The sequence below is a fragment of the Colias eurytheme genome, chromosome 12, assembly GCF_061535395.1.
Source record: "Colias eurytheme isolate Ceu_HAF_F1 chromosome 12, ilColEury1 Martin Lab GWU primary, whole genome shotgun sequence".
NCBI lineage: Eukaryota > Metazoa > Arthropoda > Insecta > Lepidoptera > Pieridae > Colias > Colias eurytheme.
In genome coordinates this window covers 7,385,506-7,400,954 of record NC_142991.1, presented here as the reverse complement: position 1 = coordinate 7,400,954, position 15,449 = coordinate 7,385,506, and the positions used below count along the sequence as shown (strand labels likewise).

Below are 15,449 nucleotides of genomic sequence, written 5' to 3'. Positions count from 1 at the left end.
TATGTTTCTCTTATAGAAGTATTTATTCTAAATATTTCATACTAAAGGTATTTAGTGTAGGACGTTCTTTCTGTTTATACAAGTATGTTCGCACACGAATCAATTATCACGCATTGTGAAAGCTGTCTAAGTGTATGGGAAAAGGTTGTAGAAAAGCCACAGGTCAAATTGTGTTCAATTTCATAAAGGGAATAATTGTTGTCCAATTTTGTATGTATTCACTAATTATTATGCTTACACGAGGCAATAAAAACTTCTAAAGAAATTTTATCGCAATTACCGAATGTCAAGAGATTACCTTAATTATTAAACTTCAAAAGAAAATCGTTGAAAAGAGAGAATTAATTAAAACCGCTATAACAGATGTGTAGGAAATTAAATTTTGTTTATGTAGTTGTGACCGTTATTTGTTATTTTATGATCATCGAATTATAAAGCAGCTTTCTATTAACAATGATTTACTTTTCACTAAAAATGTCGAATAGATAATTGAAATAGGCATTTGAATAGACGAATAACTAGAGGTTTACGCCGTTCATTCTTATTTGCAGCTATGAATTTATCGTTAACAGATTATAGTTAAGAAAAATGTGTCGATATTTTACATTTTACTTACTTAGACATTAAAATATATATTATGTAACATTCAATAATATGTCATTCAAAAGCTAATATTAATTATTCACTTCTTCACTTCTTCAAATGCTTTATGACAATATGCAAGTACATTTAAGAGTACAATTTAAACTACCGTATCTTAACAAAAGTTTATTATATGAATAGTCCAACTTGCACTTAACTATAATATAAATTAGCATTTTACATAATATGGGCTTTTCTATGCATTATTTCTCACTAGCGAATTCTTAAACGCAATAAAACCTCATGCTTATTTGCTAGTAGGTATATACTAATAAATAAGTATGAAAAGCATAAGTTTTTTTTCCTCTGCTTGTACATTATTTCTTTCTTGTTATTTTAGTCACGTCAGAAATCGCTCTCTCATAAATATAAACCAAATTTTTATAGGCGGAAGTATGCGAGTACAACGTCTACAATTTATCATTGCCCGGTCCGCCCCGGCTTCGTCAGTGGTACATAATACACAGATATTAAATAGCCAGAATTTTTAAAACGGTCCACTAGTTTCTGTAATTAGCGCGTTCAAACAAACACACAAACTCTTCAGTTTTTATATTATTTGAATCATATTTATTTATGCGTTTGTAATAAAATGTAAGTAGTATTTTAATTCTAAAGACTTTAGCGCTAAAATAAGGCTAAATTACTTATTATTCATACAATCGACTTTCAATAGCATTTGATATTCGAATTGAATTGAATCGTATGTCATAATAAATATGGTTGGTTTTATGACGGATTCACACTCGTACCCATCATTCAGATTTCAGTCCCATATATTTTATGCCATAATTTATAAGACCCTTGAGAGACGTAATAAATAGATTTAATAATGACGTGGTCAACAAAAAATTATCAAATTATAGACAAAGATCACTGTGAAGAGTTTGCTTTTGCACGCCTCATAAGCGAAGCGTTGAGGTGGGTACTACTGTCACTTCGCGCAAAACATCTGATTTTTCAAACTTAAAATGTCTTTATGTATCATACATTGCACTTGTAAGATAATACATACACACACATATTAAGAAAAAACACTATTTTTAACGTTCATGATATTTTTGATGTCATTTTTGTTATTTAAACTAGTTAAAAAACAGTTTAAAAAAGTTCTGTCTTGGACGTCCGTGTGTCTGTATGTGCGGATCCTTTTTCTTGTTAACACGATAGCGACCGAAATACTTTACTAATCGAGTCTTTTTTTTTCTCTTACGCTTGAGTATGCTCAGGAATAGAACCCTTTCATTTTTCAGGGTCTGATTCGATGTGGTTTAATTGTTATTAAATAAACAAAAATAATAATTAATAAATATTTATTAAAAAAAATTATGAGGCGTGCACTTTTGGATTTTCCAAATTATTTAAAATTCAAACGATTTCATTTGCAATTTGTATCCTTCTAAATATAACGTTTTCAGAAACAAAAAAGATAATCAGAGAACATAATAATCATATAGGTAATAATAGTAAGTATTATGTTCGTCTCATAAAAATATTACGCTTCTATATTACCACAGAATACTTAATAGTAGCTAATGACATTACACTTCTATGAGGATTCTTCTTTGAGGATCAACATAACCTGTTACATTCAAAGAACACGCATTAAAACATATTCTAGCATGCATCAGTCAAAGCAAATGCACCCGCATGCCATATAAGGGAGAGATAAACGGTAAATAATATCTTCATTGCTATCGGAAATAGAGGCTATTAAACAAGCATATGGAGTACTTATTTCGAGTCAATTATACTACCGAGAGGTTAATAGTAGAGTCGTCCATCACAGATTATCAACGCGTTTTATAGGGCGTCATAAAACACAACTTGAGTACTTTGATTGTAATAATTTAAGTAATTTCCTTGGTAACGGAAGGAACGTCTGCTAAATTTATACAAACATTTTAAATAATACAGAAGGAATACAGTCAATATTCATAACTATTTTAAGTTATCTTTACTAATATTATAAAGCTGAAGAGTGTGTTTGTTTGTTTGAACGAGATTATTTCAGGAACTGCTGATCCGATTTGAAAAATTATTTCGGTGTTACGCTAGGACCAAATGGAGCGGAGTACTGCGGGTAAAACCGCTGGGCACAGCTAGTAAACCATAACTTCAGAATAGATTTAATTAAAACAACATAAAAGTGGATACGTCTAGTAAACCAAAATTTACAATTAATATTTAACAAATCCGCTTATCTAGCCAAAGGTATTACATATTATATATTATACAGTACTTTATCGGATCAATTAACAATAACTAAATATTTTGAATTAAACCTAAAATTTAATTGCGTTAAACATATCGTATTTAACACGTTTGCATCGTTATAGAGTATAGTTTAATTAATTTATAATATTGGTTTTAATATTTAGCTTTCCGCACAAATATGTAACTAGCTGTCCTGGCAAACGTTGTTCTGCCTTACTTTTATCGCTTAGGGGTATGAAAATAGATGTTGGCCGATTCACAGATCTATCCGATAGGCGTAAAATTTCATGAGAGTCGGTCCAGTCGTTTCGAAGTTTTATGGTAGTTAACATTTAACATTGTAACACAAGTATATAGAGAGATGATACAAATGGAAACTGGGTCAAGAAACTCAGAACTTGATACCGTCCATTAGTATTAAAAACAAAAGAAAGTATTTATACACGTTAACCGCACTGCATACATGATGTCTCCTGAAGGCAACTATTTTTCCTTATTGCAAAAAAGTACCGATTAGTTCCGCTAAGGAATTAGCTTGTCACATTGTATGGAGACAGTACACCATTTATCTTTTGGTGACAACGAGCTGTGTCGCCAGCCAACAGCGTTACTGCCTCACTTCTCAAACTACAAACAACGAACAAATTTGAACCTTATCCCCTCGCATTAAGCTTGGCAAATTGTAACCAAAATGTATAGAGTCACATAAATCGTGAGATATCTCAAGTGGTACACCGTGTTGGTAAATTCGTAGTACGGATACGGGATAAATCTTCCGATATTGAGGTGTTGACGTTTTAATTATTAGGTGTTATAACAGTTTGTGTGATAAAATATTATGTTCGCTAATAAACTTTTATTACTTTCAGATTTTCGCCGATCTCGAGACATCATGTCATAAGGTATGCTTTCTTTCGAAATAATACAAGACGTCATAAAAATATGATCATATATAGGGTGTCCCAACAAGAACGCAAGATTTAAATTTGGCGCCATTCGAAGTGTCATTGTTTGACATATCAACAAGTGTTATTTTTTTTTAGTAGAAGGTATAAGGTTAGTGAAAATAGAACGCTAAACGAAGGATCAACGCATTCTCATTGTAAAATTTGTTTCACCAAAATAGTGAAAGTTTTGCGGCTACAGTACGCAAATTGCGATCAAAGAAATTGCGATCAGTATAAGAGATTAATGGAAAAATTTGCTGAAACTGGGTCTGTTAGTGATGTAAAGACAACAACGCGCCTTCGACCTGGTCGATCAACCGAAAATATCGCAGCTGTATGTGATGATATCGCTCAAACTCCATCCATCTCAATTCAACACTGAGCTCCTAAAATTGGTGGTTCCGAATCCACTATGCAGCGAATTTTGACAAAAGATTTGCGTCTTGCATGCTGGAGGGGATGTGGTTTCAATAAGACTTCGCCACATGTCATACAGCCAGAGAAACAATACAATTGCTGCATCAGTCATTTCTCGGTCATGTTACTTCACGCTTTGGGGACCATAATTGGCCACCTAGATCATGCGATTTAGGGGTTTTTTTGAAATCGATGGTTTATGCGATTAAGCCGACGATGACTCAAGCCTTAAAATACGAAATTGGACGCTGTATTAATGAAATACCACAGCATTTATGTAAAACGGTCATTGAAAATTTCATTAAAGATCGCGTATGTGCCAGCAAAGCCGCGGTGGCCATCTCCCTGATGTGTTGTTCCAAACAAAACCTCATCTTGTCTACTTTACGATATAATATAGTTTTCACAATTTTTTTTTTAATATCTGCGTTTTATGTCAAATTTAAATCTTGCGTTCTTGTTGGGACACCCTATATAATCCATACTAATATTATAAATGCGAAAGTAACTCTGTCTGTCTGTCTGTTACTCAATCACGCCTTAACTACTGAACCAATTTGCATGAAATTTGGTATAGAGATATTTTGATACCCGAGAAAGGACATAGGCTACTTTTTATCCCGGGAAATAGGATAGGTTTTATCCCGGAAATCCCACGAGAACGGGAACTGCGGGTTTTTCTTTGACTGCGCGGGCGAAGCTGCGGGTGGAAAGCTAGTTTACTATAATTACTTAAAGTTAGCATTCGTTAATAAACAGTTTGCAGTGCTCTATAAGTTCAAAATAATTATAAATTCAATGTTTAATTATTCTCTTAAAGTAGCACATTTATTTATTTTTTAATTTTTAAAAGTCAAGTTCTATATTTATGATTGTTCAATCACAACACATTATGTAATTTCTCATTAAAAATATAACATAAATATTAATGAGCAAGGGAAGAAATTATTGTCTATAATCAATTTATGATAAACACAATATTAAATTACGAAAGTTTTAATTGAACACAACAGCTGTGTAATCTTGAGAAATCGTTGAACATTAGTTAATCACTTGCATTTTCACTCAAAGCGATTATATTACAATTTACAATATACTAAATCCATTCAAGCGTAACTTTGAGGTGCTCATCAGCCTATTAGCTGAGTAATTAACTGCAAATTCTATTCATGAGTTACAAACTTTCAGAATGTTGTAATGGACTTTGAATCTTTGAAACAAAAGACTAGCAAGGGCAGCTTTTGTTCCTTGAGTACTCTATACTATTTGATTAAATGTCCTCTCATTGGTTAACTGAATGAGGATTTTAATTGCATTTTATTTTACTTTAATGAATGCTGATAGTTCTGTTGCAGTTTAGTTAAAGCCCGCATTGTCTTCTTTTTCTATTGAATTGAAATCAATATTGGAAGTGACTTACAAATTAGCTATGTATCCGCTTTTCCAATTTAAAATTTAGTAGTGAACGTGTAATATACAAGGCATTTTTTGTATTTACAAAATATATTACAGTCAGCTTATGTATATATAATGGAACGCATTATGTGTTTTGTCTGTATAATTTATAATGTAAAAAATACAGTAAAGTTTTATTCATGACTAAATGGCAAGGCAAAGTTACATACAAAGTGGTGCTGACAATACGACAATAAATGAAAACACGGACAATGCTATTTGATAGGAATAATTGTAAACGATAAAAAAAATCCTAACATCAAAAATTAAAAATTAAAAATTTCAAACAAACTAAATAGCATAAAATTTTAAAAGGAATAGAACACCATTTGTAAACATTAGTTCACTGACCTGTGATAAGAGCGGCAACCGCGCGATCCTGTAGCGACTTGCTTTCTTGGCGCCATTATTATTAAAATTTAGTAAAAACAATTACACTGAATCACAAATGTATTAACCTAATAATCAGGTAACTCGCACCAGCATGTTATTTATTAATCAAATCAGGATCGATGTTCAATCACGTAGGTAATCAATAAAATTTATGAAAGTCACTAAATTTTTCGTTTTTCAATGTGGCCACCATGAACTTGAATACACAAACTGCACCGTCGTATAAGGTTATTTCTAACATTTAACAAGAGGTCCCCATTCGCAGCCATGTGTTTTAATTTATTAAATGATAATATTATTCTATTTTTTAAATCATCAATTGTATCAACAGCTGTTGAGTAAACTTCATTTTTAATGTGACCCCACAAGAAAAAATCCAGTGGTGTAAGGTCGGGAGACCTCGCTGGCCACCGTGTTGGTCCATAACGGCCAAGCCACTGTTGACCAAACATTTGAGTCAAACGCTCTCTTGCAGGCATCACCGAGTGAGCTGGTGCTCCGTCTAATTGGAACCACATCTGCCTGTACGCATCTACCGAAAGCTCGTCTATGTAATCGGAAACGGGTCCGTTTAAGAGTTCTAAAAACTTTTCACCGTTTAAATTACCATCAATAAAAACCGGACCAATTATGGTATTTCTATGAATGCCAGCCCAAACATTGACAGCAAATCTGTACTGGTGCGAAGTCTCCCGTCCTAGACGAGGATTCACACGGCTCCAGTAACGAAGATTCTGTCTGTTCCATAAACCGTTTCTGGTAAAGGTGCTTTCATCCGTCCACATCACGTTGAACAGAAAATCCGGATTCTCTAAAAGTTTTGTTTCAATCCACCGACAGAAGATTTCCCTGACTGGTTTGTCTCTAGGTAACAAAGCATGCAGTTTCTTGTACTTGTACGGCTTCCTTTTGTCGCGTTTCAATACACTTAAAATAGTTTTATGGTGAACACGAAAATGTCGACCTGCCATACGCAAACTAGATGTTGGGTTGCGTTGAAAATAATTTAAAATTCGTTCCTCAGAGACCACTCTCACACGCGGAGGAGCACTATCCGTATTCGAACTAAAGGTCTATTATCTCGCATCCTCTGGACAGCTTGGTAAATAGTGCGCACATTGGTCGGACAAATTCGGGTGTTCTCATACCTCTGTCGATATGTCCGTATAGCCAAAGCGGCGTTCGTTTGACACTCCCCATAAATCAAAACCATGTCCGTGTACTCCGCAGCTGTGTAATTAAAGCGCGGCATTATTATTTAAAAAGAAAACACTGTCTAAAAAAAAATAAAACAAAGCGTCTATTTCGCACTATTCACTTAACTATGAAATAAGATACCTAAAATCTAAATGTTACGTGTCCTGTCACTAAAATAAAGCGTCCAATATCGCACTTATACCGTTGATACCTAACAAACACGAGCGGCGGGCGGCGGTACTTCAAAAGCGAGGCGGCACGACGGCGGCGGCTAAGCGCGCTACGAATGTACCTAAGTCCTGCAGCACTCGTGCGCACAGAGCGATGACGCGTGAATCGTCACAGGATTCCACCGACACACTGACCTACATTTTTGAAATCGCAAGTTTCGACAAGAAAACGAAGTAATAAACGACACTAGATTTATCTCTTTCGCACAAAGCAATAGTGCATAGAAATTGCACGCGTTATTTTCTTATGATCTAACAATGAAGACACGCTTTATTGCTCAGACTTAAGGTATAATTTGCGATGAATCAAATGTTAAAATAAAGGCGAAAGTTTTCAAGTAGCGAGTCGGCAACGTGTCTTTTATGTGTTATCTTTTTATGTTTATACCGACGGCGGTCGTCAACCTGTAAGTGATTCCTTATTAATAGATACATCATGTTGCAAATTTTAAAAATGAAAAATAATTCCCTGTGGCTAAACTACTGCGTATATTCAAATGATTTTTATACAGTAGACTGAGAATGTGTTTAGGTATGCGAAGTTTAATTTATTGTCGTATTGTCAGCACCACTTTGTATATGTAACTTAATAATAGTTTCAACTTGCGCTATTCAAACCATTTCACCTGAAGGAATATTCATAAGAAAATGAGTTGAAAAACATAATATTTGTATAAAGTTAAACAAAGGTAAACGTTATTAATTTTCTCGCAAGACGACCGCAAAATGCCATTAGTTCCATCCTCACAATATAAAAGAAACTCGAAGGAATAAATTAAACAGTAGCATTGCAACCAGCAATTCAACATTTTTCCATTAAAATTTCTTAGTCACGAACGGACAAACTTCTTTGTATGCTAACTTCATGGCAACATTTCACAGTGTTGAATATTCAATCGCGAAAAAAGACCGTTTCCATTTATTCAAGCTGTTCTATTAAGTATAAATAGTTTTAGCAATTAAAGCCATCCATTAAGGGCCAGATCTAATCTGTTGCAATGAGTAACGCTTGACCATTGATTTATGGATGCGGATAAAAAAACCGGCCCTGGTACATCAGCTAAGTTACCGTAACCTAGTTTATTAATTATAGTAACAGTTAGCGTATATTTGATTGTAGAGGTTTTACTAGTTTGGGCAAGGTGGCTCTTAAATTAATAAAGAGTATGTCGGTACAAGATTATTTGCGATTTCCAATGTATACGTACCTTTCAAGTATGAAACTAAAACGTACCCATACCTGAAATTTCTACGTCATCTCGGTCAAAAATATCGTAGTATATCCGATGATATTATATACTGAGTATATCTACATCAAATATTATGTACTACTAGCGGTCCGCCACGGCTTCGCCCGTGGTACATATGAAAAATAGATGTTGGCCGATTCTCAGACTTACCCGATATGCACAGAAAATTTCATGAGAATCGGTCCACCCGTTTCGGAGGAGTATACAGACTAACATTGTGACACGAGAATTTTATATATAAGATAAGTTTTATATTGTCAGCGACACTTGGGTGATGTTTTAATGAATTAAATGTGGAAATATTTCCCTTGACTATTTTGATATTATACATACTATTTTGATCATAATATTGTGTATAGTTACTGAGTTTCATACGCGAAATATATTAGTGTTCTATATGTTAAGGCTGTTCTTCATTCATTATATTCTATGTACAATACAACAATAAGTATGGTGACTACTTGGTGTTTAGAATTTAAAATAAAAGAACTTCCGACTTAGCTCACCAGTTAAAGTCATTGTAATAAATAATTATAATTTATTTTACTCATTCATTGTTTTACATGACAATAAGGTAATAGGACTATTTACAAGGCTTTATGCATATTAATAATAATTATATATTGCAATTCCTCTACAAATATAATATATTAAATCTCTGAACGCTTCGAATCCTATAGGTAATATTAGTATCTTGCTACCCAAGTCGTAGTTTACAAGAAAACAATATATTTACGAAAATATTGATCCCCAATCAGTATTATAATAACAGACAATCCATATTTAAATTATCATAATTATGATATGACAGAATCACTTAACCAAAATAAAAGTAGTGATAGCGCAATTCTTAAAGATAGAGCAAGTTAAGGTTAGCTTCATAAAAGGCTACCTGATAATTATTATTTCAATGCTATAATTACGACGCAACCCATTGAGTAAACCAAAACATTATAGATAACCACATACAGTAACATACACCTTTTTAAGAAGTAAGCTCTGTTGCCATGGTAACGAAAATGTTACGAAGCACATACGACTATGAGGTCATCTATTTGACTGGAGTAGAGTGTGGCATTTTTGGAGAGCTAATCTTATCTAAAACCTAATAAATTATATTGTACTAAAACCTTCCTCTTGAATCACTCTATCTATTAAAAAAACCGCATCAAAATCCGTTGCGTAGTTTTAAAGATTAAGCATACATACGGGCAGAAAAAGCGACTTATATCGCCAGGACAATAATATAAGCCAGGGCGGATCACGAGTAATCTATACTAATATTATAAAGAGGAAAGGTTGGTATGTATGTATGTATGTATGTATGGTTTTCACGCATAAACTACTGGACCGATTTTGATGAAATTTGGCACAGATAATCTTTAGACCCTGAGAAAAAACATAGGCTACCTTTTATTGCGAAATATGTACCACGGGTGAAGCCGGGGCGGACCGCTAGTATTATATAAACACATAAGTTTATAACTATTGACTATTAGAACACCAAGATAATTTCATCACGACCGTCCGTCTGTTATATTTAAAATTAGGTCTGCAAACAGGAATAGAGCAATATTAATAAATGGGTGACAACTGCGCAAAGGAACCGATGCTAATCAACGGTTGTGGTTTATTTCTAGTAATTTACTTTGGATCGCTCTATTTACTTTCAGAGAAATTTGGGTAGTTTAGATCTATAAAATACGTTTATATGTAAACAATGTTCCGTTAATCGCTCTACAGGTAAAATTATTAAATGTATTCATAATTTTATATTATTGCTTAACTTTAGGTACACAAAGCAAAAGAAAACTGATTTTTGTTGATTTGAAAAGTTGATTTCCTCATCAATATATCATACAAAAGTCGACTGATTATATCTATACTAATATTATAAAGCTGAAGAGATTGTTTTTTGTTTGAACGCGCTAATCTCAGGAACTACTGGTCCGATTTGAAAAAATATTTGGGTGTTAGATAGCCTATTTATCGAGGAAGGCTATGGGCTATATTATATCTTCACGCTAAGACCAACAGGAGCGGAGCAATGCGGGTAAAACCGCGGGGCACAGCTAGTCAATTTATAAAATAATCATTAACAAACACATTCGTTACACACTGGTCAATCACTATTGATTAAAAAGTAAAAACCATACAATGCGTAACAATATAATACATCTTAATCTTAATACTATTATAAAGGCGAAAGTTTGTATGGATGTATGGATGTATGGATGTATGGATGTATGGATGTTTGTTACTCTTTCACGTAAAAACTACTGAACCGATTACAATGAAATTTAGCACACATATAGAGGGTAACTTGGATTAACACATAGGATAGGTTTTATCCCGGAAATCCCACGGGAACGGGAACTATGCGGGTTTTCCTTTGAAAACGCGGGCGAAGCCGCGGGCGGAAATCTAGTAATTCATATACAAATGGCTTCTTTCCCACTCCATGTCATTTATAATCCTAAATAATATATTCTGCAGTTGCCAATATACAAAGAAATTTTAAAGAAAGACCGCGGTCCTGTACGGAACCGTCACGTATTATGGAGATGTTTACATGTGACCGGAATATTGAGAATTCTCATTGATGGCCAATACTTGTCTGGAACGTATTTTATATTTTATAGAATTTTGTGAGAAACAAAAATGTTGTAGATGTTAATGTTGAATAAATATTCACTAGATAAAAATTTTCACAATTTCACACATTGATTTGACAGTCTCATATATATTAAAAATTTTCAAAAGTAACACTTTTCGCTAACTATACGATAAGTGATTTCAACAACTGTATTAAAATTCAAAAGTAATTATGAGTATAATTAAAGTAAGTGTATACAAAGTATTTTAATGTTACTTTTGTATTTTTTCATATTAACAATTTATTATAATAAACTTTTATATATTTTTCGTAAATCCATAATTCCCTCACAAGAGCTTTTCCTTTCACATTTCAATCCTCAAAAATGTTGTAAACATTATAGGTACTTTTAGGTACTATTCGTCAAAACATATCGAGGCTGGTTTTAGTATACATACTTTAATCATATTATGTAGGTATAGTTACGTAAACCCTAGAAACTCCAAATCAAATAGCCCGTGGAATATATTGTACTCAGTTGGATAATAAATGTTATAAATGGTCTATAAATAAAATGAATTCCACGTCTTTAATAGCTTTGCAAAAAATTTATTTACGTTTCGAATGAGCCCAAAATGTGAGAATATTATTCCCACATCAAAATTTTCAGTGATTTCTAAAATTTTTATACATAATTGACCGATATGATTTCATCAGAATTCTTTATAATAATAAAAAATTATATTTATTAAATAACAGCTAAGTGTTGTTGACCATTGAAATGGATTAGCGATTGCTTTGTGATTGCTAATCGAATACAAATTGATTAGACAGTAAATATAAGCAGTCTCTTTATTAAATATGCTGCGGATGTTTACTGTCTCACATAGTAGGTACTTATTATTAATATCCATAAATACCCTATACGATGATAAGGCATATTAATGCATAAAAATATGTCTCTAAAGTAATACTCATGACAGCACAATTCCATTCTAATCCACACTGACCAGACACTAGGGTGTGAACAAAAATTTCACAAAATACTGCGTATAATACAAAGCAATTAATAACGCGGTCCATATGAGGGACAGGTAATTATCTACACATGAAAACAATGGGTGCGTGGTCCTGACGGGCCATTAGACGAGCAATCAACTACGGCATATAGCTGCCTCGAAAAACACGTACTGGTAATAGAATGTATTGGGAATTTGGTGGTTGATACTAGCCTTACTTACTAGCTAGTAATGACGTCATTGGAAAGATTAGACTGGTATGTTTGTGTCATAAGTGATATTGCTTGATTGACATGATGATGATCGGATATGGTTATTTTTTAAACGATGTTATTTTTTTTAATGGATGTTATATTAAAGTATGTGCTATAATTAATATAATATTATAAATTCAACGGGTAAAATAAACATTCATCTACCATGTCACACCGAATTTACAACGTAGGTACACCAATTTATGCATTAATAACACTATAATAAACACATAAAACACACCTGACCCTTAATCAAAATGAATTACGTCATCCACTGCACAACCAGCCTAAAAATGTAAAGCAAAGACTAGCTTTATTCACTCGCTAATGGAAGCTAGTGAATACTAAATCCCCAGGGTCTGTACATGCCCTTATATCCTATTTGCGACTCTAGAAGCGATCCAAATACGCTGGCAACGCGAATTGAACATTTGCATTGCGGATTTGTGTCTGTACACAGGATCGTCTTTGTAACGTACATTGCTAAAATACGAAAGCAAAATTAAGATCTTGAAGATGGATAACGTATTGGATTATCGAGTACCAATGACTATTTGAAGTTAAAAGACTTGTTATTATGTAGGTATGTACTATTTTTATGAATTTTTTTTTAATACTGTTAAAAGTATAAATAGAGGTACATAATTCGTGAAACTGATTTATTTTGAACATTTGATTATTAAACATAACGCCATCTAGTTTAAAAGTAGGTAAAGGTTGTCTAATCTAGTCGCCTAATAAAGATGCTTATAAATATTGTTTTATGTTAATATATGTATTTTATGCATACGTATGAACAATCTATGTCTCTTAAAAAATCTAAAATTTTATTCGATAATCTATCCCACATTTTCGGAATAAGCACAGCTGCATCGTAAAGAACATCAATATTATCTTTAGAACAGATTCCGGACTTAACTTTTCCAATATTTTGAATACACTTCACTTCACCAGCAAAAACAATTCCATACAACATTCCATTAAGATATTTTTGCCAATAACTTCGTACACAAAACAATATAAATATAAGATTGAATCGCTACTTTATATTTGGAGATTCTCTAGAGATACACAAAGTCTTATAAGACGAACTCGACAGATAGAAATAGTGTTGTAAGGCTGCGTTTCCACTAAAGCTGTGCGAAGAAAATTTATGGTGCAAGGATGTGTTGCGAAGCTCAAAATTATAGAACTTATTAATGTGTTGTATGCGTTATGTGTGTGTATATAATCAATGTATATAAACTGAAATATGTATGTAAATGTATATCTTATATATAAAATTCTCGTGTCACAATGTTAGTCTGCATACTCCTCCGAAACGGGTGGACCGATTCTCATGAAATTTTCTGTGCATATCGGGTAAGTCTGAGAATCGGCCAACATCTATTTTTCATATGTACCACGGGCGAAGCCGGGGCGGACCGCTAGTAATGTATATAAATGTGTTGTATGTACATAATCTTGCACTGCTGAGCCTTTTCCACTAGAGCTGTGCTGACTGAGGCGAGGTAAATGAAGCGATACTATTGGTTCTTTAAAAAAACTTCCCTCGCTACGCATCCTCGCATATCTCTTATGGAAACGCAGCCTAATAGGACAGCGGCTTACAAAGGGACTGTGATTTGCATTGTTTTTTCCACAGTTTTTTCCTATAAAAAATTCTGGGAACGATGAATGCGTACTGTAAATGTATGCAGCTTTTAGTGATGTTAAGATTTATATTGGACTTTTATGTGCTAGCGTCAATTTTAACTGCAATTCCATTAACATTTTTAAATCGAGTCACAGGTCAGGTATTGCTGCAATAGAAATTTAATTTAAAAGTTTTTTTTTGCAATATATTACCTAAAATGATTTAAACTATATTATAATAGTTTTTTTGAGCTTTAAATAACAAAACAATACCACTGAAACTTGTATATTTAATTTAATATTGTAACTATTTGCAAGTGATTTTACTAATTAATTATTATCTTAGTTTAGCATATTTGCTACATATCCATTAGTTGGAATTAGGTCGAAAACTGGTCTAGACTGAGCTTGTATGTCCTAATTGACTTGACAGATGTAGTGACTAACATGTTTAGTACTAAATACCTTAAGCTTTAATGTTTATTATAATTATATTAGTTATAACATTCTAATGGCATGACCTAGCTAATTATATATTACAAATGAACAAAATTAATATTGTCAGTCTAATACATCGTCAAAAGTAATGTTATATAATATCATTAGGCATGATAAAATTTAAATAAGCGGAATAAATATATTATCCTATGACCCTATGTTATGATTTTTTTATACATTCTTAAAAAAATTGGTATTGATCCCTTTTTCCCTTTACTTATTTTCAAATGTATATAAAGTAGGTACTTAAGTATCAGAAATTATTAAAATTTCAAAGCTGTTTTTAAGCTTATGACAAAAGCTCTAAACAACGTGTCAATAGAAGATTACGATTACTACGAATAATAACAAATTACCTAATTACTGTAATTTACGATTCACAATTGCTTTAAAAGAAGCCTTATTGAATGAAGATAACATCTGACTTTTCTTCCTCTATAATAATGAATTCATTACACATCATCCATCATTACTTCCACGTTCTCAAGATGTCTACTTCCATATTACTGTATTTATTAAGACATTACTCACAAAACAATAAACACAATCATAATGTGTTGGGCGATTACTACGCCATGCTGAGTCACTGGCATTGTTAATGTACATGTCTTTGATTAATATCCATTTAACCCGTAAGAGATCTAAGAATCGATGCTTCTTATTAGACTACGACGTACATATTAAACTACTAGGTACTAT

At 32.8% G+C, this 15,449-nt stretch overlaps 1 protein-coding gene across 1 annotated transcript in view; it reads left to right on the top strand.

Moving 5' to 3' along the window:
- LOC149904151 (uncharacterized) overlaps window positions 1-15,449 on the top strand; it is a 134,135-nt gene that overhangs the window by 61,196 nt on the left and 57,490 nt on the right. The window contains exon 2 of the mRNA XM_090108148.1: window positions 3,729-3,761. Coding sequence (XP_089964274.1) covers window positions 3,729-3,761 — 33 coding nt within the window. The remainder of the gene's footprint in view (window positions 1-3,728; window positions 3,762-15,449) is intronic.